This window comes from Brassica napus, chromosome A10 (genome assembly GCF_020379485.1).
Source record: "Brassica napus cultivar Da-Ae chromosome A10, Da-Ae, whole genome shotgun sequence".
Lineage (NCBI taxonomy): Eukaryota > Viridiplantae > Streptophyta > Magnoliopsida > Brassicales > Brassicaceae > Brassica > Brassica napus.
The window spans coordinates 3,498,399-3,525,941 of NC_063443.1; the positions used below are offsets into that span (position 1 = coordinate 3,498,399).

General features: G+C 30.8%; 2 protein-coding genes and 1 long non-coding RNA gene across 3 annotated transcripts; all 3 read left to right on the forward strand.

Moving 5' to 3' along the window:
* Positions 1–2,331: 2,331 nt before the first annotated feature.
* LOC111201372 lies at positions 2,332–4,934 on the forward strand. The gene is made up of 3 exons (XM_022693107.2): positions 2,332–2,988; positions 3,099–3,196; positions 4,137–4,934. Exons 1-3 carry the CDS (start codon positions 2,477–2,479, stop codon positions 4,784–4,786), a joined length of 1,260 nt encoding a protein of 419 aa, XP_022548828.2. The 5' UTR covers positions 2,332–2,476; the 3' UTR covers positions 4,787–4,934.
* A 13,481-nt stretch (positions 4,935–18,415) lies between these two features.
* LOC106449712 (hexokinase-like 1 protein) lies at positions 18,416–21,033 on the forward strand. The gene is made up of 9 exons (XM_013891429.3): positions 18,416–18,832; positions 18,980–19,130; positions 19,217–19,402; positions 19,476–19,550; positions 19,632–19,784; positions 19,869–19,964; positions 20,066–20,196; positions 20,380–20,461; positions 20,548–21,033. Exons 1-9 carry the CDS (start codon positions 18,540–18,542, stop codon positions 20,872–20,874), a joined length of 1,494 nt encoding a protein of 497 aa, XP_013746883.2. The 5' UTR covers positions 18,416–18,539; the 3' UTR covers positions 20,875–21,033.
* Positions 21,034–21,800: 767 nt separating this feature from the next.
* LOC125579448 lies at positions 21,801–24,457 on the forward strand. Its single transcript, XR_007317485.1, has 6 exons — positions 21,801–22,361; positions 22,598–22,783; positions 22,901–23,463; positions 23,591–23,672; positions 23,814–23,880; positions 24,033–24,457. It is a non-coding gene; the product is annotated as an uncharacterized LOC125579448 (long non-coding RNA).
* Positions 24,458–27,543: the final 3,086 nt, after the last annotated feature.

The following is a 27,543-nucleotide window of genomic DNA, read 5'->3' on the forward strand; positions in this document are numbered from 1 at the left end:
GCACCGTATTATTGGTCCCAAAACTGTAGTTTATACAAAACAATAATAGTTTTTTTGGTTCGTCTTCTGATATACATTCTCCCAAATTTTCTTTCCATTTCATCTCTCCTATCTTCAATATTACCTGATTAGTTATAACAATACTAGCGTGCAATTATTAAAAGAATGTTGAAAATGAATGAGCTTTCATTATATATATTGGAATATAGTAAAAATAATAATTCCTGTATAGTTTCAATTATATGGGGAATTGAATGAGAATTTACGTACTGATGCAAGAACCACAAGCATGGTCCAACTTTGCAACGGAGTTGGAAATCATTCGTTTCTTGGAATTCAACATCACCTACTTATCAAGGACGCAAAATGAGATTGCAGATTCGCTAGCTATGAATGCACGTTCTTTCCATAGATCTTTATGTTTTACTGGTTGTTCTATTCCGGTCTGGCTTCCCAGACCACCTCAAATTTGAGTAATAGAATAATTGTTTGCTGTCAAAAAAAAAAAAAGAATGAGAATTTACGTACATCGTAACAGGTCACTCGTATACAAATATACAATACATGTTCTCCATCTTTTTATATGGAGAATATACTCTTGAATCAAGCTTATCAAGTACGTTTGTCCCAATTTACTTTATTAAAAGTATCTTTAGATTCGTTTTTCTTTTCTTCCTTAACTTTAGATTTGTTTGCAAATGGCGAATAGTCTATGATGAAAATGCTGGCTTGGCTTCACAATAAAACTAATGAATCTGCTTTCTTGTTTTCAGAACGGGGAATGTCAATGACACAGTAATCTACAAATCTACTCTTCAGAGTAACTAACTCCTTTAACAATGTTCAAAAGCTTGGCAACGATTCTGGAGCTTATATCATCAATACCAAATCTTTACAATCAGTATGGAAAGCTGAAGATTGTAACATGCATTCCATAACCCAAAAAGGGATCTCGACCTCCGCATGTAGCGATAACACTCTCTTCTTCTAATTCTTTTTTGTAACTTAAAAGTGCATTTTGTCATAAGCTGCATTTTGTCATTAGAGACGAGAGTTGGAACTTAAAAGTGCGAGAACAATATGGAAATGAAAAATATAGAAATTAAGTAAAGTCTTTGGCTTCGACTCATAACCGTCCAAACTGACAAATTAAATGAAAGGAAAAAAAAGATAAGAAAAAAAAATGAGTATAACTTTCATTTAAATGAATATAGATTTTTTATGAACAAAGTTTTATAATGATGATTGACAAATAAATTTAAAAAACTTAATATTAATAAAAAAATATATATAAAAAAAATAAACGTAAATTTATAAATACATAATTGTTATTGAAATGATAATTTAATTTCTTAAATAATAAGAATAATTTTTTCATTGCTCCTCATTAATTTTGGTGAAGAGATCTATGTTTTATTTAGAAGAATTAAATTTGGAAGAATGAAGAGGAAACAATATGGTTTACAAAGAAAAAAGAAGAGGAAACAATGTCTGGATATTAAAATTATATTTCTCCTCTAATATACTTTCTCTTATTTTTTTCTTCTAAATATGTTACCAATTGAAGCGTTTATGATACAACGTAAAAACAAGAATAAGAAATAAGATCAAACGGGAGACGTTTTTATGTTTCATTTTGGGAAATGATATGTAAAAGTAAAACAAATATTTATATGTTTATCTAACTCTTCCTTTTTTGACATATATGTTTACTAACTATACTCTACTAGTAAGAGTATATATGTAACTATACGTTTTTATGTTTATGTTTATCTAACTCTTCCGCGCGCAGAACAATGAAAATTTGTGTGTCCCCTCTTATGGTAAATTGGATTTGCGTGTTTTTTAATTCTTTCCGAGAACATAATGGCTGTAGATATTTAGAACTTTTCTAAAGTAGTGATATCTTATGAACCTAGAAAATATTTCTATGGTATTTTCTAAAGTATGTTAGAGTACTAATCTTAGCATAAGTGATAAGTCCTAAGAATACGGAAAAGAAAAAGACGAACAGAACGGTGGCTAACTCCACTACTACATTGCTAACGCTAACTAATGATACGATTCTTTATAATCAAGAATCATATATGTTTGTAGTTGATGTCACCTACTCCAATAAAAATAATTAAACTAATTTGTTTCCTCTATAACGAAAGCAAATTGCCACTACACCAATATCTAAATCTGGATCTGTGTCGATGTTTTGTATGGTTGGATGCGAGTAGAACTATCAACTATTGTGTGCTTCGTGAATTAATATTAAATAAAGTTGGTATAAATAACAAAACTCTATACAAATGTATGGATCACTTATATGGAACAGTTTGTTCCCACTCAATCACTTTGTTTTCTCGGATCCCTTCCCACCAAAAACACAAGCAAAACAACAAAGACTCTCTCTCTCCGTTATCGTATATTCTATATATTATCGACAGTGCAATCTATTTTCACTGTCTTCGATATTCCTCACTCTTTCATGGCCCCTCTTCCTTTCTTGCCGGCCCAAACCAAGTCGCAAACGCGTTTATCTTCAGACTCAAAGAAGAAGAACGGAAACAAGAAAACGTCTACCCAGCCTCCTCAGACGCAAACCCTAAAGCAAACACAAAAGCTGAAGCAGAAGACGGTATCATCATCGTCATCGTCTTCATGGAGCCAGATAAAGAACCTCCTAAGTTGCAAACAAATCGAAGGTCCACGAGTGCATGACCCATCAAAGATTACGTTATCATCTTGTGGCTCTTCTTTGTGTAAGTTCAGTGATGTTATTTATGGGAATGCCCGCGTGATTCACCGCTCAGATCACTCGCCGGAAAGTAGCAACCTTGGTCAAGATGGTGGGTTGTTGATCCGAAAACCGGCCAGTCGTGGATCTTCTTCTACAGTTAGATCTAACGGATGTGGTGCTTACACATCATCATCCAAAGCTATGCACTTCAGAAAACTCTCAGGTTGCTATGAGTGTCACATGATTGTTGATCCCAGCAGGTTCGATATTTTATCTTACTTTATTACTGAAATCGTTAAATACTTAGTTACAAAGAAATAAAGAGAGACATTAGTTAATTAAGGATTTGTTTATGATTAAATGATGCTAGGTATCCAATATCACCAAGAATATTTGCATGTCCACAGTGTGGGGAAGTTTTTCCTAAGCTTGAAACCTTGGAGATTCATCAAGCAGTTCGTCATGCCGGTATGTTTTCAGTTTAATTTTAAATCTTATTTATATTATTCTCTTACACCTCGTACTTTATAATTCGGAGTTCAAACATTTATGGTAAATAAATTTATGCAATTTGGCGTGATTTTAAACAAAAGTATGGTGATGTTCTTTCTGTGTAAAATACCGAATAGTATTATGCTATTTTTATGACTAAAATACATACGATAACTAGATTAATGAAACAACATATATATTGACGATTTCACCTTCCAGTGAGCTCAATCTTGTACCAAAAAAAAAGTGAGATCAACCCTTTTTATCAAAGATAAAATTATTTACTTCATCGTTTGTATTTAATTTTGTCTTAATTAGTTTTGAAAACATGCATTAATTAAATATTACTTTGGTCGTCTCATCGTTTGTCTTTTGTATTTGTTTTCTCGTAATTGGGGCCATAAATCTGGCATGTCATGTCGTTATTTTTGGATATGTATGCACGTTTTTGGATATTTATGCACAGCAGCATATTTATATTATAATAGATAGATAGTACTAAGGTTAGAATATTTTATGTCGTAATCACAAATTAGGCGACAAACAACAACATCACAATTAGCATCATTAATCTACCATTATAAGGTTCTATTTTCTTTACATACGTTGAGTGTCTTTTAAATATATCTTAAAATGACAGTTCTAGTGTTTTGATGATATCTGTTGAAATTTGAAAATATGGAAGCAAAAGTAATTTATAACATAATGTAGGCTCATAAAAAACTATATGAACTGAAAAAAATATAATTAAACCAATATAAGAAATTAGTTTGTTTAAATGCAACTTTATATTGGTGACGTTATGTTACACGTTTTGTGGATCTTGGCTTCCTTTCCACTTATGGTAGATTTAAGAATATCCTTCTCAACATCCACAAGAAAATAATATAATAATGTTGTTACATTTTGATAACAGTGTCGGAGTTAGGGCAAGAGGATTCAGGAAGAAACATAGTGGACATCATCTTCAAATCTAGCTGGTTACGAAAGGACGGTCCACTCTACAAGATCGAACGTATATTAAAAGTCCACAACACTCAGCGCACGATCCAACGGTTTGAAGACTGTCGCGACGCAGTCAAGTCCCATGCACATGCCTCCACCAGAAAAGAGCCTCGATCAGCCGCCGACGGCAACGAGCTCCTCCGTTTCCACTGCACCACCGTTTCTTGCTCCCTCGGCTCCCGTGGTTCGACCTCCCTCTGCTCCAACATCCCTGGCTGCCGCGTCTGCACCATTATCCGCCACGGCTTCCACGCCAAAACGCTGCGTTTAGGTAGTGGGTCCAATGAGATTAAGGGTGTGAGGACCACGGCGAGCAGCGGAAGAGCACATGATGCATTGAGGTGCTTTGACCAGCGGAGGGCCATGCTTGTCTGCCGTGTGATTGCCGGAAGAGTGAGGCGGGGGCAGAGCGACGCACCTGAAGATGAAAATGATTCTTGCTCGTATGATTCTGTTGCGGGTGCTGCTGGGATCTACACAAACGTAGACGACTTGGCTGTGTTAAATCCCAAAGCCATACTTCCTTGCTTTGTAGTAATCTACAAAGTTTCTGAGCCTTAAAAAAAAGATACTTTTAAACGATTTGGATTTGAAAGTTTTTTGTAAACTATGAAGTAACGGGTTGTAGTATTTAGGGATAATAGCTTATTAATTGTCTAAAATTATGGCCTAGTCAAGAGTGAAAGACTAGCGTCTCTTTTTCTTTTCATTCTGTCATTTCCATTTTGTCATACATTAGTTGTTTCTTAAAAGATTATCACAATTACCTTGTTGATCAAAGAAAAAAAACAATTACTTTTTGGCAACTTGGAAAACAATTCTGGATAAAGATCTGAAGTCTGAAGTAGGTAAACGTTTTGTCACTTGAAATGTCTTGATAAAAGAAAATTTAAAATAATGATTTTAGATGAATTGCCTTGATTCCACATGACAAGGCTTGTAGCACTTGAACGACACTTTGACCACGCCACTTTGGTTGATATATATAATATATTTGACAATTTCCACGTTGTTATTTTTGGATTAAAGTAGATGCTTGAAGCCTTGAATTGATTGATCAAACACAGATGCTAAGTAGATAGAATAATAAAGGGTGACTTTATGTTTGCCATAAAAAGAGCAAAGTTGCAGGAAGAAGGGAAATGTGTTTAGCAAAAGCGAGGAGAGCTAGGAGTGATTTTGTAATGGTTAAAGGAAGAGCGAAGGTGAGGGAGTGATGTTTGCAGGTCGGTTTTATATTGTAGTGGCTAACAAAGACTCTGAATGGTAATAGGGTGTGGATCAAGAGAAAAATATTATGGGGTACGGGTTTTTTTTTGTTATCAACTTATACAGACTCATACTGATTATGTGAACCAAACCGAGAAATCTTGATCCATGTGAATGACGAAAGATGGTTACTTTCTGATACTATGTACTAGGCTATCTGCCTTTGAATTTTTCATCCTTGGTACATAGATGATCTCTGACTGAAGGAAAGTTTCTTTCATGATCTTAATATTTTCCAAATAACTTACAAAAGCTGATCATTTTTTTGGTTCTGAAACTATTTTCACCAATTGAGAACAATTCGTTGCAAACTTAACCTGAAATTGATGTAAGTTTCTCATACATTCAATTGCCTAAAGTAGCGCTTCCATCTCCGCATGAAGAGAAGAGAGACTAGCCTGAACATTCTTCGCCCTCATCAGCTCATCAAATCATTCTAAAGTGCTGAGCCAACCCTGTCCGGAGAAAATATCATTCTTTTTCTAGGAACCATCTTGAAACACCATCTTTCTGGAATTGACGATAGAGTTATAACCTCTACGTGTGATATTATCCTCAGTTCGTTCAATATATGTGCCTCAACCCAAAGTGTTGATTATGTTTTTGCCAATTTAAGTTTTTTCCCTAGGATCAATGTCCAGATTACTAAAAACTTTATTATTCATTCCTTTCTAAATGTACCATAGTATCCATGCAAACTGATGATCATCCATATGCGGGAAAACTCTCCAGAAGAGATGATCCATGTTTGTGAAGAGAGAGCTTGTTGGGAAAATAGCTGAATTTGATGGCATCTTTGATAGAGCCCAAACCTGAAGTGCTGGAGGACATTAAAAAAACACATGGTTTATCGATTCCTCATCCGCTCCACATCTTGCACAACATATATCCCCGTGTATCCCTCGCACTAGCATATTCTTCTTGAATGCTATACACCTAGTCACCAATTGCCATAGGAAATGTTTTATCTTTGGTGAGCACCATATTTTCCAACAGAACGCATTCAATACATCAACAGTGGGCCCAAACAGTAATGGTGGTCTTTCCATGTTTGGGTAAACCCGTTCTACCTGATATCATGATTTAACAGTATATTTCCTATTGTTTGTGAAATGTCATCCATTTCTATCTACCATCTGGGTCCTATTCAGTGGCATGCTTTATATAATTTTTACATCATGTGGGTCCACCAAAGCCCGAAGTGCCTACGAGTTCTAAGTTCGCAAAGTAGAACCAATGAGAGAATCCACTGTGAGGTCTGGGTAAAAATTGTGTTGGCTTTTATTAGCTGGTCTCGGGCGAGTGGTTGGGAGCCATGGATTGTTCCATACAGATATAGATGATCTTGATCCCACCCTTTTGATTAGTCATTTGCTTACCAAAGATCTATCATGTACTATTTAAATATGAATTTACAAAAAAATCATATTGCAGAAATAACATTTGAATGATAACAAAAGTTATAAATGGTACAAAATACAAATTTTAGATATTTTTTTTTACAGACTGAAATAAATTATAGTTCAAAAATTTTAAAATAATAATTTTGCTGTTAAAAATAATATATATTATTTATATAAAATATGTAAAATTTAAAACTCAGACATATATAACACATTCAGTATTTATCATTTTATATATTTTATTAATTAAGAACATATATAAATTGTATAATAATTAATTTGATTAACTAAATAATTCACATGTAAAACACGATTTATGTTTATTACGTAGAGAAATTGTGGTTGAATATATGTTTTGTACTTTTAATAATTAAAACAATAAAACAAAATTTAACAAATTAATGTACAATAATATGTCAAACCACACCTTCTAACTCTCTTATCAATAACAAGTGTGGTTTATCACACATTTGACCCTCTCTTATTTTTTTAAACAACACGAATTCAATTATTTCCTACGTATTAATAGAGAAACATTTAAAAAGTTGTAACATGTATTTTCTACTAACTAAAAAAGAGTTTTGGTGAATTGTCAGTTAATTAGGATGCCAATTAATTTGACGTAGTAGCTTAATAGTCAACTAGATTTTGACCCGCGCTTGGAAAGCGCGGGTTTTTTGGATTATATTATAATACAAAGTCTTATTATATCGAAAATATTTTTTTTAACAGTTATATAATCTACGAATTAGTTTATTTGATATTTTATATGTACACTTTTACGTAAATTGTTTTTAGGCATGAAAATTATATCTGGATCAAAAAAACAAACCGAACCGACCCAGAAATATAAGTCTAGTTCAGGTCTAGAGAAGATAACTATTGGGAGTTTTTTTTGGACCCGCATGTCTTTGTTTGAGTCCGGGTACTACCCTAGACCCAATCATAAATATGTTGTGTTTATTACGTATATTTGGATATTTCGAATATGTTTCCAGCATTATGGATATTCTTTTTAGGTTTTTGGTTTATGATTATAGTTTTGATTTCAGGTAAATTTTCAAATTAAATTTTTTTTTGGGTATTTGGATAAATTTTTGGGTATTTTCAGTTTAGTGACAGATTTTGAATAAGATTTTGAATTTTTAGGTATTTGAATTTTTTTGGGTATTTATTTAGAGTTTCAAGTACTTTTCGTGTTTCAGATATTTTTCAGATTTTTTAGATATTTCGAATTTTCTTAGGATCCTAAATACCCGAACAGATATGGACCTATTACGTCTATATCGGGTCCAACAACCTTTTGATATAGATTTTTAATGTTATTGTACAAAAACATGATTGATGAAATATTTTTAGAAAACTCATTTTTAAATATGAAAATATCTATCAAACTATAGAGGGTTGAAAGTTTAGTATATAATATGAGATTTTAGTAGGAAAGTTTATATATGATATGATTACGTTATTATAAAGGAAAGAGGAAGTTAGAATGTACACATATATATCGTGTAACTTCTCTTGCTTTAAATCATATATTATATGATAAAAGTGATAATATAAAATATTAGTTTCAATGTTTTTATGATTAAAAGTCAAAATGGTAAATATAGTAATAGTAATGATTAGGATTTAGGAGTGATATTTGAATAAATAAAGGAATTGAATAAATTATTGTTAGAGAAATATATGATAACATATTGTTAGTCTAAGTTTAAGGTAAGACCAAAAAATAATGAGTTAAATAAAAGGGTCCAAACAATTTTTATAGGTAGATTTTTTAAGACTCATTCCCTTTTAATAGTATTGATTGAAAAAAATGTAGGTCCAAACATTTTTTGCTAGGTACATAAGTGTATATTACTTTGGTTTTAGATATATGATATGATAAGGTACTTAAAGAGAGATACCGTAAGGCATCATAAATTGGTTTTCTATAAGCGCATATACAATCTTTTATCCTTCACTTTAATTATTCTCCAATATATATTCTCTAAGTTGTTCTATCGGTCATCTCATTCCTAAGAAATATTAATTGTTTTGATTGTTTACCTTTTTTGCCATTCTCCACAAGAATGTGTGTTGTTATGCATCCTTTTGTCCTTCTTCCCGACCTAAATATCTTCAGTGTTGACCTGTGTTTAAATAAGTTATGTACTAAGAACCTTTTACTTAGATTAAAATAAAATCAGCCGAGTAGCTCATGGCCCAGTGGCTATTTGACAGTTCTTTTGGGACCTTGGCATCAAGGGTTCAACCCCTTCCTGCCTCCTATAGTGAGGCTTTCTCCTCTATGAAGGTTTGGGCTATCGGGCCGTGTCCGTTGTAGTCCGAAAGTTGACAAAAAAAAAAAAAATCATACACATGCTCATACCACTAAACGTTAGATTTTCCCTAAATCTCTTCAGAGCTCATACCTTACTACAATAACTAAGAGGTTTTAGGGATTTGATTCCTCATTCGTTTTCTTATTTTTGCGTACTTTATGATGCCTTACTTCATGTGTTGTAGCATCCACCAATCCCCTATATATTAATAGGAAAATAGTTAAAATGTTGTAATTTTAAGTTTGTATTAATTAAAAAAGAGTATTGCTTAGGTGGTAATTTGGCATACGTAACACCATAAGAATCAATTGAAAAATTAGTAAGTCCAAAATCCAATTGATAGAAAAACTTATATTAATCCAAACAAAGATGTATATTATATAATAAACTTAATACTCGGCAATCTCATTAAATTAATACTCGATGATCTTATTAAATGCGACTTTTTTTTAAATGACTCAAAGTTGATTTATATTGTGATCCAACATAATAATGTTTTTAAAGATGTAAGATATATTCTTATTCTGTATTACTTGCACAACAATTTAAATCAAAGTTTGCTATATATTATGGCCTAAATATTGCATGTTTTTGTTATAAATCGGAAAGTAATGATTTTTTCAAGTGTTGTTCTTTTTTTTATTAATAGCAAAGAGACGCTTTGATAAAAAAATAGCAAAGAGACGCAACTACTCAAAATTACTTTGTTAATAAAAGAAAAAAAGAAGAATATTGTTCGGTTCTCAGGCCTTCCTCGCCTACAGAAATTTATATAAAGAGTAATACATAAATTAAGTTGTTTTGTTATTATCTAACAAACTTATATATCAAATATTTTTTCTTGCAATACAGTTCTTTAGAACTAAAATTATGAAATTTATATTGAAGATTAAGAAAAATCTTTGGCACCTGCCTAATTTTTCCTAGTCTAGGAAAACATTAATAATGACCTTTCTAGTAGTTAATGATATATATCACGTTAATATAACTTTCATCATATACAAAGTATCGGTTGCAAACAAATAATACGATTATCTGCCTATATTTTAGCTTTAAGTATAATAATAGCCGGGCTGCAAAATTTTATATTGTCTTAATGTGGCCCAAAACCAAACTATACTTCAAATTATAAGCTTAATCCAATTTGTAATTGTATTTTTAATATTTTAATTTTCCATCTTATGTTGTCAAAAAGAAAGTAAAAATCTGATATTTTGAAAATTAGTGTAATTTCAAAATCAAAAATATATAAATTTTTATTTACTGATAAGTTAGTAAAAGAAAATATCCAAATGTATCGGCCCAACATATATATGATTATGTAAACAATCAAAAAATGTATACATATAAAAAAAATTTGATCATATATAAATCTTAAATTTGTCAATACAATATGTTTAATTAAAAAACAACTACTTATTTCAGATAATCTATAATTAAGGTCGCTTAAATGTTCGTTTAATTTCAATTGAATCGAAGGAGGATCAATCGTAAACCGCCGGTATTATTATCGTTAAAAGACAATAAAAAATCATAAAATTTGAACCAAATTTTCGTGAAACACAATTTTAGAATCAAACTCTTTTGGTAAGTTTAAATTAATTGTTTTTATACATGGCCGTTTAAATAAATAATAAACTTTTCCACCAAGTTAATGCTTCCACCTAGGGCTGGGCAAATAAACCGAACCCGAAAACTCGAACCGAATCCGATCCGATAAAAATGAATCCGAACCGATCCGAACCCGACGTAAATACCGAATGGGTCTTGTTTTGTGGTATTTCGGGTTATGAGTATTATCCGAACCGAACCCGAATCTAAATGGATATCCGATAGAATCCGAAACATTCAAAACCTCGAAAAAATCTTGTACCAAACATGATCTCAATTCCTAATATGTATCCAAAATACACTAAGAAATATTGAACATCTAAAATACTTATCTATTACATGAAGGTTGTTGGTTCTATTACATGAAGGTTGATGGATAAAGATGGCCGTTGAATCTTGAAGTATTTAGATTTTGATTTTGTTTTCGTTAAACAATGTTTCTCATTTCATGAGAACTTGGTTTTCGTTTTATGTTTTTATTTATTTAGTTTTCTTTTATGTTCCTTATTTTTGAATCGTTTTACTTAAGTTTTGGTTACAAAATAGGTACAAATCAGATATTTTAAAACTAAAGAACCGATTTTAGTCATGTTTTGGTTATAAAATAGGTAAAATCAAGTACTTTTAAACCGAAAAACCGATTGGGACCCGAACCCGAAAATATATTGGGTTGTACCGGTTCTTTGAAGATTTACTAACCCCGATCCGAACCCGATAGAACCCGAACCGGTCCCGAACCGAACTTTCATATAATCCGAATGGGACTGATTTTGATAAACCCGAAAAACCGAAACCCGATTGGATAAAACCGAAACCCGATTGGGACCCCGAATGCCCAGGCCCACTTCCACCAAATTTTTAAGCTTGGTGCAATATTTTGAAGAAGTTCTATATGATAAGTTTAGTTTAAGATAATAATATACTTTGTCACCAAGTTTATAATTTCAAACATTGAAAACAACTTGCCAAATTTTTTTGTGGTACTTATTGAAAATTTACATAAATATTAGTTCAATATATCATGCTAAAATACAGTTTTTAGATAATTAAAGCTGATTATTTTAACTTTCAAAACAATTCGAAAACCTAGCTATGCTTACTATATATATACGGTTGAGTATTCCCTTGAAAATACCATTAAATTTTTTCACAACTCTTAATTTATGATTATAGGAGTATCAATGATATCACATTTTAATTGTTTGATTTGGGTTTCTATATTTTTTTCTATGTGTACCAAATATTTATAGTTAGTTATTTATTTTATATTGAAAAGCAATAAATACCAAATATATATTGACCACAAGACACATGTATTCAGAAATTATCAGATTTTATAATATAAAAACATAAGTTTTTTAATAAATATTTCACCATGCGCTTGTTATCCTAGTTAATAGTTATTACCTTATTGGACAAGAAAAGCTGAATATATGGTTACAATTTTAATCCTTTCTCCGCTTCTTTTCAACCAGCTGCACACATTCAAGGCCTAAGTTTATCAATGCGATAATCGCCCTCTAGTGCCACTTTGGAGCTTGGACTTCATATGCGTTTAATAGATGGAACCCACTCACGTCAAACAATAACATTTTGATACTATTCGTTGATACACTTCGGAAAATTACCACCAATATCACATTCAAAGGCGTGCTTACCATAGTTTTGATAAGGCTTCTGTCTTAGGCCCCCGTAAAATATACAATTTTTAGGGTTTCTAATTTCATAAAACTATTCTGTAGAGCTAAATGTATAGTTTTAGGTAGATTTTAATTCACATGATTCTGAATTTGATTTTTGTTTTCGATGAATGCTTTTATTCTAATAAAATTCAAGATGTGCTATAACTAAAATGCAAAGAATTAATTGAAGAACTGACATGGTATAACTCACAGTTCTGATTTTCGTTTTGCGTTTGTTACTTATTATAATCCAATTTTTTTCCTTACCAAAAGTTAGCTATTTGTATTTTTATTTATACATTATGATAGTTTGATGAAATAGTTTATAGAAAATATAAATAATATGTTTTAACATACATATTTTTTATCTATCATCATTTTTTTAAACGACAAAATGTTCTATACTTTATCTACCATTATTTTATTCAATATTGTTATTATTTACTTTTATTTTTATTATTTTATCATTGTATTTAAATGTTTATTTTTATCTTTCTTAATACCAAATCATTATTTTAACTTTCTCTAAAAATACCAGTTTTCTACTTATCATTTTGACCTTTACTTTTATATTACAAATTAAAAAAAGTTATATTTTTATTACATATTGTAGAAATTTATTTTTAAAATTCGCCTTGAGCCCCCAAAAATCCTCGCACGGCATTGATCACATTAATAGTACTACTTTTCATGTTTACACTAATTATTTTTACTCTCACTTTTAATGAATGGTAAAAAAACACTTATACTTCTATGATTAACTAATCTAGACTTAGGGTTTAGAGTTGAGGAGCGGGGTAGGGTTTTTGGAATGTGAAGTTTATGATTCTAATAAATATATAAGTAAATACTTAAATATGTAAGAAAAATATAAAAAATAGTTTCAAACATAATTTTCGATTTTCAAAAATAAATTAAAAAAATAAAAAAATTACGAACAAAAAAAATTCAACAAAAATTATAAAAAAGTTCAAATTTGAAAAAGTATAATTCGAAAACATAAAATTTATTTTATTTATTTATGTAAATAATGATTTATTATTATATATAGATAACAAAGGTATAAGAGTTTTTTGCCAATTAATGAAGACTGTATTTTTGAAAATGTCCATTTAGTGGTGGTAAAGATGAAAACTGGTACCATGAAAGTGGTAAACAAAACATTTCCCCATTAAAATAGTTCCTTTATAAAATATTTTTAAATACAATAACATTATTCAGAATATAATAAAAATTAATATATATATATATATATATATAATTATTCTAAGCTTAAAATAAAATATATATCTAAATTTGGATAATTTGAAATAAGTTTATCTTTTGGTACAATATTTTAATATTTTGGAGTTTTAATATTGAATAAATAAGTATAAGAGATCTTAAAAATCATAAAAAAATTATAAATACATTTAAAATATAAGAGATGTTTTCATAAAAGTATAAAACATGTCATTTAATTTTATTTATTAGTTTAAAGAATGACCAAAAAATTTAGATGATGAATCTAGTTTAAATAAGAAAACATGTATTAGTTGAACCTTAGTTTTTAATTGAATGTATAGTACATATTAGTTTTTTATTGAATTTAAAATAAATAATATATAATACAAGGACTGCACTTAAAGCACCCCCATAACCAAGTAATATTTTTCCACTAGTGTTTCTTCAATTTTGTTCATAAGAAAGAACTGCTTTGATGTTCATTGTGTCTTCTCCGCTTAATGTAACAAAGTTAACAATCTATATATATATAGTTGGTTTTTCCCTTGTTCTTACAAGTGACGTGGAGTTTTTGCGACACGTGTCATCCATGTTTTTTTTTTACATTTTAGGTCATTCTTTTTTTAGATTATTGCAATTTGGCCAAGTACTTTTTATTCGTGAAATATCTTATCCTTTTCGCACTAACTATTATCGTATGAAGTTTGATAATCTATTTTATTGTTCACTAAAATTCAAGATGAATAAAGAAATAATAAAAATATATTTTACATATTTAATTTATTCATAACTAAACATAACATAAATTTTTGTTATTTTATTATTTTTATCATTTTCTATTATTTAATTTACAAATTATGTATTTATTAAACTATTAAAAATATAAAATGACCAAAATAATAAGAAGAAATTAGAGTGCAATACATAATCTAGACATAAAACTTCCACAGTTAGAGAGAAAAAGTAAAATACCATAGTAACACTAACTCAATAAAGGTTTGAAGCTGAAAAATATCAACAAAGAAGACTAACCTATCTCATCTTACCATAGAATATCTTGGCAAGAACAAGCAGATTTCAGAAAAAAGGTAAAAATATAAAATATGGGATAAAGCAATCCCCAAAACACAAAGGATCGCGATCAAGCATCAGCGCAAAAAAAAAACAAAAAAAGTGGGTAAGAGAAAGAATAATCATTGGAAGAACAAAGTCACCACGAAAAAAAAGATGTATGTCTAAAGCATCGGAAACATAACCACCAGCTAAGAGATAAGAAGTACTTCATAAACTAAACAAGCACATACAAGGCGCTCATGCCAGCGAAGAACCACAAAACTCTGAACAGAAGAAATCAAAGTTCCAAAAGACTAAATCCGCACACCTACACCAAAGGATGCATGAGAAGAAGACAAACAACCTGAGTGAAAGAGAATGGAAGCCAACCACCGAGAAACCAAAGCTTAAGCTTGAGACCATAAACAACCTTCCAAGCGTACAAAGCATACACAGAGAAAAATATTATCGAACCCTAGAGTAGCAAATATGGTGAAAGGGAGAGCCATAAGAGACGTGATCATCGATGAAAGGTGCAACGAGATGAGAGAACAAAAAGATAAAAAAAAAGATATAATGAAATCAACAAACCGTGGAACCATCCTCGAGCTATGAAAAATAGCATACAAGTCATATCACCAAAAACCCGATCTTGAAAACCAAGACAAGCGGAGACTATTGACGGCAAACCAACGACGAGGAAAGCAACATCAATGACAACTAAACTCTGACCCAACCCAACGAGATGTAGTTTCTAGCCTTAGCCAAAACCTAAAGAAAAAGAGGACCAATATTGACCGAAATAACATACAACGCCGTAAGAAACTACCGCACAACATGAAACTAATATGCTTGATCTATAACAAATACCAGATAATCTCATAGAAAAAGAAGGTGCGGAAAAACAAGAGCACGGAGGTTAGTCTTTTCCCAGTGATGGTGAGAATCACTGCATACCGGAGAGGTAAACGAAATACATAGATGGTGACGGCTCAAGGTCAAAAGATGAGGAGAGTGCAAAAAACACCTAAAAAGTGTAATGTTCAAAAATGTGAAAAATTAAAATACAATTTTGATGCCGTTAATCTTATATCAACAAATGCTTAAAGATAAAGTTATTGAAATTCAATATGTTTTACATCAGAAACTCACTTCACCACTAAGAGCATCTCCAAAAGACACTCTATAACTTCAAATATGAAGTTTTTTGCTTTCCAAAAAGGAACTTCAAAACTTCAAATTTGAAGTTTTGAGGAGTAAAACTCTAAATTTGAAGTTTCACTACTCAAAACTTCAAATTTGAAGTTTCATATTTTTATTTACATTTTGATCCCTACAATTACACATCACATTTATGATTCATAAATATTTTCTTGTTTATTGTTTAATCCTTATAAAAATTACATCTCATAAATATTTTAAGTTTTGTTTATAAAATTTAAGTTACACATAAAATTAAATAAAACTTTAAAATAAGATTTAAAATATTTAAAACTAGATTTAGATAACAAAAGTATACAATAGAAACTTAACAAAAAAGCTTTGAAAAAATTACATGAAGACATAACTATTTCAAAAATTTAAATATTACAACAACACTAATAGTCAGGTAATTTTGATCCGGAACCGTCAAAATTTCTAAATATTGTCTAATTTTTTTTTGTGTAACTGAAGATGGTTATTGTTGATGATATCTTTTAGTACAATTTTTCTTGTTCATATTGAATATATTCACGAGTATTAATATCATCGATAAAAGTTAGTCTTTTAGCAATATTTTATGTTTCTCTTTTACTTTCTTGTTCTAATCTAATGTATTTACAAATATTAATATCACCCGATTTCAACAATTTGTATCTTTAATCTACAAATTAAAATGAGGAGAGCCATTTTTACTTCGAAATGCACTAGTATATCATATATGCATTACGAAAATCACTTTATGGAATAATATGGTATTTTGCTTGAAGTTTAATATTAATTAAGTTATTTTGTTTAAAATTTTATATTTTAATTTAATATTTTATTAATTAATATTATTGTAATATGTTTATATATGTGCTAGTTATTTACAAAAGTTTTGTGAATTCAAATTAGTTATGACAAATATAAGGACAATATTATTAAATACAAATAATTTTGAAGTTGAGTTTGAAGTTTTGCTTTTGGAGAAGAACACTTTTAAACTTCAAACATAGAGTTTTGGAAACTTTAAAATAGAGTTCCTTTTTGGAGATAACACATTATTAAAAAGACAAACACATAATATATTAACTTATTACCTAATATTACATAACATAGTAAAAAATCAAATAATGCTCTTCACAAATAAATATTGACCACGTAATCATATCATCAGAGAATCATATTTAAGAACAACTAGACTTTGATCCGCTCGACTGAGCGGGTGTTAATTTTTTTTATCTTTGTTTGTAGTAATGTTATACATGATTTGCAATGTGTGTACTAATATAACATTTTGAAAAATAACAATGTGTTTAATTACATCGAATACTTTTTTTTGTTCTACCATAAATTATTTGACCGATATTTATTGGATATCATATACACAAATCCAAAATTTGTATAATTAGATTTGTGTATAAAATATCTAGAAAATCAATTTTATGAATTAAACAATAGAAAAAATAGACAAATCTGAGTTACTATGGTATTAAAAGTTGATACATTAGTTATAACATTTGTAAGGAAATAAAAAGATTGTAGGCAATTTATTCCATAGAATATTCGATTTGTATATTTTTATCCATAGTTTTCAAAATAGTGAAGGTGTAGGTATTAAGGGATATGTGTATCCCACATTGGAAAATCAATGGGACATTAAGTAATATATAAAGGGTTAGGGCCAATCCACTAATTGCCAATTGGTTTTGAGTTGAAAGCCCATAATAAACCCGATTCTAACAGTAGGTATTGTGAAAATATTTTATAAAACACGTTAGGAAGGATCATAACTGCCTTAGCCGATTGTACATGTCAACTTAATTGATTTATGAATATAATATTTAATTTTAATTGATTCTTGACTAACTGGAAAAGAAAAGCATAACCATTATTTGTCTCATTCATTATAGTTAGTTAGAATTATTTTTGAAAAACATTTCATACGTGAAAAATAGACATTTGTTTTACGTTAAGTTAATTAAATTTTCAGTGGCATTACGTTGTAAATATTGTGCAAGTCTAAAGGGCATTCTATATGTATACTTCTATTTTAATAAATTAGATTTTAATAAATTAGATAAAATAATATTCTGCACGAAGCGCGGACAATCCTCTAATTTAGTTGAATGGGAAATTATGATATGGTTTCTCCACTAGGCTTAAAACCATTTATTATCCGCTTCCCATTTTAGCCTAAGCTATCCAAAACACGAAAGGTCAACCAATAATAGGTAACCACCGTCGGGGGTAACGGAGAATACTTTGCCACAAGCGACAACTTTTATTTCTCCTAATCAAAACATACAAAAAATGAAAGCAGAAATGGATTTGAAAAGAAATAATAATAGCGAAGTTTTGTTGAAAGCCCATTGTTTTATGAGAGCAGTCTCAAACCACTAGTCATAAAACCACTCATTCCCCTAAGTCCTAAGTCCTAAGTCCTAACTAATTAAAGCCGACATGAGAGAAATAATCAAACAAAGTAGCAACTAGACAACAAAGAGTAGTAGTTGACTTCTAAATCGTGTTCCTTTACAAAACCAGAAACAAAACTTAGACAATGTCACTCATTACCTTTGCTGCTTCCCCTCTTGTTATTACCCCAACCGTTAGATCTTTCACCTTCTCACCACCTCTTCGTCGCTCCAATAACACCGTAATGTCCGCCGTCCGATCTGAGACCACTTCAACATGTCCTGTACTGACCATGTTTAAGAAGGACTGTGCCACCCCTACGCCGTTCTTACGCGATGTAGCCAACGCCATTGCCGATGACATGCAAGCCGGTCTAGCTGTCCATGGAGGAGGAGATCTCGAGATGATCTTGACTTATGTTGATGCTTTGCCTTCTGGGTAAATTCTCCTATTTATTTCCCTCTTAATCATTTCATTATGCTTTGCGATCTAAACATGATAAAAGAAAGTTTGACTTCTTACAAAACAAGTTTGAGTTTGATCTTCTTAGGATCCTTTGAGTAATGTTCTTCTCTGTGCTTGTAGGAAAGAGGAAGGTTTGTTCTATGCATTGGATTTAGGTGGAACAAACTTTCGGGTGCGTAGCGTACAGTTAGGAGGAGAGGAAGAACGTGTCGTAGCCACCAAGTCTGAGCAGCTATCTATTCCTCAGAAGCTTATGATTGGTACAAGTGAGGTAATGAATGACTCACAAATCCTCTTTTTTTTAAATACATCAATGAATGTTACTAATCAATGAGGTTCTGTAATGAATATTTTCAGGAACTCTTCGGGTTCATTGCTTCAAAGCTTGCAGATTTCGTTGCAAAGGAGGAGCCAGGGCGGTTTAGGCTGGAACAAGGAAGGAAAAGGGAGATTGGGTTTACTTTCTCCTTCCCTGTGAATCAAACCTCTATTGATTCAGGAACACTTATCAAGTGGACTAAAGGCTTTAATGTCTCTGGAATGGTGAGTTCATGTCTCTGTTTACCAAGTGTTTTTTTATATTGATCTAAATTTTAGTTAAAAATGTTGTTTGCAGGAAGGTAAAAATGTGGTTGCCTGTTTAAATGAAGCTATGGAAGCACATGGACTTGATATGCGAGTTTCTGCTCTCGTAAGTCTCCGTTTTACTCTTAAAATTAATAGATGGCTAACTCTTGTCTTGTGGGTATAGTAACCTTCTTGGTGTGTAAAGGTAAATGATGGAGTGGGAACATTAGCTGGAGCAAGGTATTGGGACAAAGATGTGATGGCCGGTGTGATTCTTGGCACTGGGACCAATGCTTGTTATGTTGAGCAGAAGCATGCAATTCCTAAACTCCAAAACAAATCTTCTTCTGGAACAACGGTATCATTGATATTGATTTTTATATGTAAATAGTTTCATCGTTGTTTTGTTCTCCTGCTTATACTATTTTTGATTTTGAATTAGATCATAAACACAGAGTGGGGAGGTTTCTCTAAGTGTCTTCCACGAACCATTTTTGACCAAGAGATGGATAAGGATAGCTTAAATCCTGGTGAACATGTAGTAGATCTTTCTCATGCAACTTTAGGTTTTTGTTTTGTTTTGTTAGTGAATGGTATCACCAGTTCTTATAGTTGTTCATTTTTTCTATGTGGATGAAGTTATATGAGAAGATGATCTCAGGGATGTACCTTGGTGAAATTGTAAGGAGGGTTTTGCTCCATATGTGTCAAACTAGTGACTTGTTCGGACAAGCTGTTCCTGCCAAACTAGAAACTCCTTTGGCACTCAAGTATTCCATCTCTCACTATCTTTCCCCTAGTAAACACATTTCTATATAAACATTCCGGTCCAAGCTTTGGTTTGGTTTGGTTTATATACTCATCCCTAGATTATGTACTCTAAAATTGTGTAATGTATATGTTTTTACTGGTAGTTTTTATTTATTAGAATTGGTGTATGGATTCTGTAATAGGAGCCAGGATCTATGCAAAATGCAAGAGGACAATACAGATGATCTTTCAAGTGTTGGATCAATCCTATACAACATTTTTGAGGTAAGTTGTTAATATATACAAAAAATAAAAGAATCACATCTACAGATTGGATCAATTTATTGACTCAATCAAGATATTGGAAACAGGTAAAGGGGGATCTGAAGGATAGGAGGAGAGTGATGGAAGTGTGTGACACGGTAGTGAAACGCGGAGGACGTCTAGCAGGAGCTGGTATAGTGGCAATTCTGGAGAGGATTGAGAGAGAGACAAAAAGACTGGCTTCAGGTCAAAGAACCGTTGTGGCTATGGACGGTGCACTCTACGAGAAGTACCCGCAGTATCGACAGTATATGCAAGATGCACTAGTTGAGCTTCTTGGTGATGAACTTGCAAGTCACGTTCAGATTAAACATACCAAAGATGTGTCTGGGCTTGGTGCTGCTCTTTTGGCCGCTACTAACTCCATTTATTAGTGCCTGAACTTCTACTTCATGATAAAAGACTTGGTGCGATACTGCTACTCTTTTTTTTTTAAAATCTCTTTTTAACTTCATGAGTAAAGCACGCATTATGCTATCTCTAACATATAAAAGTTGTTAATTTCGAGATCTCTATTCTATGCCACATTGCCACTTAAGCGTGTTAATTTAAAACTAATCGAACTTAACTTTATATGCTGTGGTGTTAATCAAAAAGAAGAAGGAATTAACATTTCGGTATCACCATGGACATGTTACGTGACTAGTCTAGACCACTTCTGTGAGACCAGGATACTTTTGTATAATTCTAAAAAAGAACGGAAAGAAACTTTATACGATGTGGTTAATCAGTGATTGTGTCAATGGCTTTTTCTCCTAGAAGCACAATTGCCTAATAGTAAAGGTTTAAAAGTTTGTAGACCAGGTCTTCGGTTCAATTCCCAAATGCTGAAATTTTTTTACAGATTTAGAATGCAAAGTTCGCCGGTTCAATTCCCAAATGGTGAATTTTTTTTACTGATTTAGAATGCAAAGTTTATTGAATGTTCCATAGTGCTGCAAGCAAAGTCGTTCGGTGTGGTCGTATGCTGCAGAGAGAACATGTCCATCGAATATGTCGTACATGCATAACCGTTCGTTGATCCGAATATTACCGGGAGAACTGCATCGTGGAAACGATGTTCGAAAAGTTATTCATCAATATCATATATATTGCAGGTACTTGATCATCATATGTAATAAATTAAGATTATATGATGTATTCCAGATTTGACGAGTATTAAAAATCAAGTAATTTTAGTTATATATATCTGAAATTCTGTTCTTTGTAAGCAAAATATGCTCGTATCTAACCTATACTAAAAGGGTTATATGAGCATCAGAGAGTGTGTCCACGTAGGACAATTAAATCAGCCAATAGGATAATCTGTTTTTGCCACGTAAGCCACCAAATTAGTATTCGGTTGGGCTTTTTATTTCATTTGATCCGTCAAATAATTTTGTTTGTTTGGCCCATTGAAATCCTAATACCTTTCTACGAGCGTCGATTCCTTTGGTCTTCCTCTTCGTCGTTTCCTTTTCTCCCTAACGGATCAATCCTTATAAACATCTCTAACTCTTCTGCAATCAAACCTCTATTAACCTCATGCATAGAGTAAATTCTTTGTGCTCTCTACGATGAATCCCAACAGCGAATCCCATGTTTTCGGCGATCTTATCTCCAAGAAATCAAACGGAAAGGACGGTGTCTCCTCCGACGAGCCGATCGAATGTACCGGCCAAAGTGGTGTGTCTTCCACCAAAGCTGTCTCCGGCGATCCTCTGTCGAAGAAACCAAACGGCAAGGCCGTTGTCTCCTCCGCCGAGCCCATCAAACATAGCAGCGGAACCGGTGTCCCTAAATCTCAGCCTATATCTTCATCTCCGTCTCTTCCTTACCTTCCGTTCAACGTTTATGCAACCTCTCATCAACTCTACTAACGGTGAATTCTCTCTCTCTCTCTCTCTCATTAGTTGACTATCTGTAAACCTAATTCTCTTTAACTTTATCAATGTCTGCTTCCGTGAAAACTCCATCACCTAACATAACTACAAAAGTAAGTTTTTTTTTCCTGTCTTCTGATTATTTGATCAAAAGCATCGTGGGTTTTTTCTCTGTTATGAAAAATGGGTTTAATTGAAAATCAAAAAAATTGTGAAATCATCTCTGGTTTATCAGGTACACGGAAGCTTGATCATGGAGTTTATTACAAATGGTGGGTTAGTCCCGCTATGAGCAAGGCCATGGATGGTTAAATCCTCAACTCTGAGTAATGGAGCTCTCTCAGTGCATTGTTCAGATATTAAGATTTTTCTGCAAATATACTTTTGCAGTTTTGCCCAAAACGTTTTAAGGATTTTTCAGGTATATTAATATTTAATGTTGTTCTTTGATTGTAGGATGTTGCTTTCAGTGCTCCTTTCTTACAAGTTACAACTTCCTTATTTAAATAAATCTAACGTTAAAAGGATAGGGTTGCAGGTTAGATTATTTTGAGAGTTTCAAGAGGTGCACCTGGAAGAACATTCTTAACCACTCACGGAGGTTGCTGGTTTGACGGAGAGCGATGTTGTGGACATCGTGAAGGTGTAAGAATGATACCTCTCTGAAAGTAGAAGTCACTTGCAAAACAAAAGGTGAGGAAGTTTTCGAGAAAGCAACTTTACGACAGTGACACTCTGAAACGCCTCAGTGGAATATTAGGCGCTATTCTTCATTGGGCTTACTTCCCTTTCCGCAAAGAGAAAAGCTTATGGGTTCTTCTTGCGGATTCAAACAATATCTGTTTCTTCCTGAAGGTTGCTTTCATGGACAGAGTTTGAAGCTATAAGCATTGCGTCGAGTGCTATTAGTTAGACAGTGAATACTTTAGGAGAAAGCGTCGAGATAAATCATAATGCAGTTAGAGAAGTTCCGACTCTGTGAGAAGATTAAAAGTGGGTCTAGATTGGTTTTGCAGCCACTTTCCGAGGTAGGTGGAATGATACTGAGACAAGAACGTCAATACTCTTGCTAACCAGTCTAAATTCAAAAAATACTTGGAGGTACGTCTCTTTCCATCTTTATGTTTCATATAGTAATTGTAGTTATTCATAGACTTGAAAAATTACACATTAAAGACTTCTCTACGGATATGTATCATTACTAATACCATTCCATCTATAATTTCAGGTGTTGTAACCCTTAGCTTCACAAATTCCCCACGACTCTTCTTTGATTCCGTCGTCAGTGTGACAGAAAAATATCTATCAAGGTAATCGTGAATAAATCTTCCCTTCTCACCGTCACTCCAGTTATAAGTACTAAAATATGAATGCCAAACCATGTCGTCGTCCACCGCTCTCGAAATTAATTCTATATAAACACATTTCATATTCAACCATGTTCGAGCTAGGTTTGGAGCAAATGGAGATACCACACCAGCTATCAAAAGCTCCTCCGCAGCTATCAATAGCCTCCACGTAAGTGTTTTCAAACAGTTCTGTTAGCATCATCAATGAATCTGCCCCCTTTTTGTCTTATATATGTCTATATATATATATATATATATTATTCGCAAGTTGTGCTACTAATCGTATGCTATATATATATAAATATTGGTTTGAGGTTAAAGTATGTGATGACGGTGGTGGTGAGGCAACCTTTGTCATCTTTAAGCAGCACTGAAACTGGTTGGTGGACAAGCGCCATTGGTCATGAACGAGATGAGAGAGATACTTACAATCAATAAGTGTAACACTAGATATCTATAAGTCTCATGAGAGTGCTCCCAATGAAAAAGCAGCCATAACAACACCACAGTGTTTCCAAGACACTGTTGGATGCTTATGCAACTTCAAGTCAAGCTCACGGATTTTAATTTCAAGTTACTTACAAGACAGTCAGGGTCTTCTGTATTATTATGATACCATTTAAAAGGGTTCAACTAACCTTACAAGTTACAAACCAATGATGCAGTAGACAGATTTAAGTTTTTGTTTCTGATTTTTACAATAGCTAACCCCTTCCAGTTTATGTTTTTAATTCTGATTTCGAACACCCAAGTACTATTGTTATCTATTTCTTAGTTGCACCACCAAGTCAGTAGTTTTTTTAAAAGAATTTATGAATTGTCTTCCTTTATTTTGAGCAACTTATGAATTGTCTTCCATTTTTCATTTTTAAGATCAAATCTATAAACAAAACATTTAATAATTTATCATTTATTTAAATCAATAAGTCATTTTCAATCCAACAGTACATCAGTCTCTCAACAAATAATAATTTACTGAAATAAATAATATCCAAGAACTTCGAAAAAGAATAAATAAATTTAAATAATATCCACATTTCATCAGCCACAACCAAAACCTAACATATAATAAAAAAATTAATAATAATTTTGAAAAGTAAAAATAAAAATAGAAAAAATCGTAAAATTAAAATTTAGTTAAAATACATAACATAATTGAAAAAGTGAATTTTTTTTTGGAATAAGGTGATTTTTTTTTGTAAAATAATAATAATAATGAGAAATTGGTTGAAATGCCATAAATTGGCTACCATCTTTAAAAAATAAATCTTCATTCAAAAATATCATAACATTTAGGTTTAGTATTTAGTGATTTGGCTAAAGTTTTGTATTTAAAGGGGGTTTAGGTTTATAAACTGTTATAAATGATTACTAAAATTTTATAAATGATTACTAAACATTTATAAATTAGACAATTTTTTTTTCGTTCGGGCCACTAAACTCATCAGACCATCTAAAATTAACAAGAAATGGACATAATAACATAACCAAATAATACATATTAAAAATAAATATTTCAAAAACAAAAAATTATTAAAAAATATAAAACAAAATTAAGCAAAATAAAATATTATTTCATGATATAAAAAATAGATTTAAAGTAATTTATTCAAATAAATCGGTAAAATCAAAAATATTATTTCTTAAATTCTAAAAATCTGCAAGCACAGATCCAATTCTAATACGTGAAAATAAGAACTACAATATAAAATAATTGAAGAAGCACAAAAAGAGTATAAAATTAAATCAACGAAAAAGGTAAACATCATAACATCAAACATTATCATAACATCAAACAATTTTAACTGAAAAGATGATAAAATTAAATAAAAAATAAAAAATAATATTTCATACACATTCTATAATCAAATCATTAAAACAGAAATACGTGATACATAAAATATTTGTTGAAGGTAAATATATATATAAGTAATAAAAGGAAGATATAAGCCTTAGATAAAGTGTCCACGTAGGCGAAAATAATCGGCCAATGAAAAACTATATTTTTGCCATGTCACCTCCTCTATTTTTTTTTACAAAATGATCTTTTAACTTTTTACTTAAACAACTATAACCGAAAATATTTTTTTAGTAAAATATATTATTTATATAAATATAATTATAGAATGTCCACATAGGCGAAAATAATCGGTCAATGAGAAACTATATTTTTGTCATGTCACCTCCTCTATTTGTATTTACAAAATGATCCTTTAAATTTTTACTTAAACAATTATAACCAAAAATGATTTTTTTTGTGAAATAGATTATTTATATAAATATAATTATATTTTTATTCACATAATAGTTTGTAAAGAAATATTTAGTGTAAATAATATCATAATTTTATAATATACTAAAATAAATTCAGTTATCACAAATATAGAATCAATTGACAACAACTTAATTTGTCCAGCATAGGACAACAGAGAAGAGTTTTCATACCTTCTAATATTATAATATCTCACTATATTAGTGGCTAAATCAGTTTTCTCTAGCACAAATACATTCTTGGAGTTTAAGCTTTTCTATCTGATAATATTAGTAGTTTGATCCCAAAAAAACGGTCGAACTGTTCATTGTAATTGGTGAAAGAAAACAAACAAAAATCAACCGAAGACTTTTAAGGTATATGAAACAAAAATTGGAAATAGCAATTCTCTTCAATTAAAGAATAAGGAAATAAAATTGTAAAAATACAAAATAAAACAAAAAATATAAACACATAAAGAAAGATTTAGTAAAATAAAATCATAATATAATTTACATAATTGATAGTGCTCAGTTACACTAGAAAGTCTAAATTTACAACATACGCAGTTTTATTTACATCTTTAAACCTATTATCTAACTAAAACGATTCTAAAAAAGTGCCATCATGAAGAGTTAGAAAATATACGATAAAATATAATTCATAATGTTAAAAATACATTATCACTGATCACTAAAAAATCATGTTAGTAGTAATAAAAATAAAATGACAACACATTTATTAAAACCTTAGAACGACACGCAACAAAGTGTTATTAAATATACAAACTACAAATTAAATATGTTCAACGCAAACACACATAAAAATGAGACATCATATTTAGATATATTTAAATAAATAATTTTAAATATATTATATTCTTGATAATTTTAACATTACTTAAAAAGAAACTAAATTATTAAAAAATTAATATACAAATAAAAACTAAAGCAATATTTTGTAACGTCAAAATAATAAATGAATAAAAATATATTATGTTAATAAAATAGATTTTAAAGACTTCTAATTCATGTAAAATTACAAAATTTGTTTATTACAATTAATATTTTACGATTAAATATATTAAAATAATATTCTAGATCGATATTCAATTGCCAGTTTTTAACTATTACACGTAAACAAATATTATTAAGTAAGCTTTTTTTTGAAAAAGGCGTTTTATATTTTAAGTAGGTTATTGAAGTACTTTTTCTTTTCGTGAATTTATTTGAGATGAGATTTCGATCTTTTAAACTAAGATAATTTATGTTCTATAAATAATTATATTTTTTTACGTAACTCTAAAATCTCGGACTTGATTCTTCATATTTTATTAATTAATTATGTTATATATAATAGAAATACTTACTTCAAACTAAAAATATAAAAAAAATTAAAATTAGTTATATATAATTTAATATACACAAATTCACATACAAATAAAAATGTCAAATGTAACAAATTTAAATATATTATCCGCGCGTAGCGCGGAGAAAGGATCTAGTTTATGTAATACGAGATCAATACTAAGTTATAAATAATTTGGTACGGTTAATTTAGTTTTTTTTTTCCATCCTAATT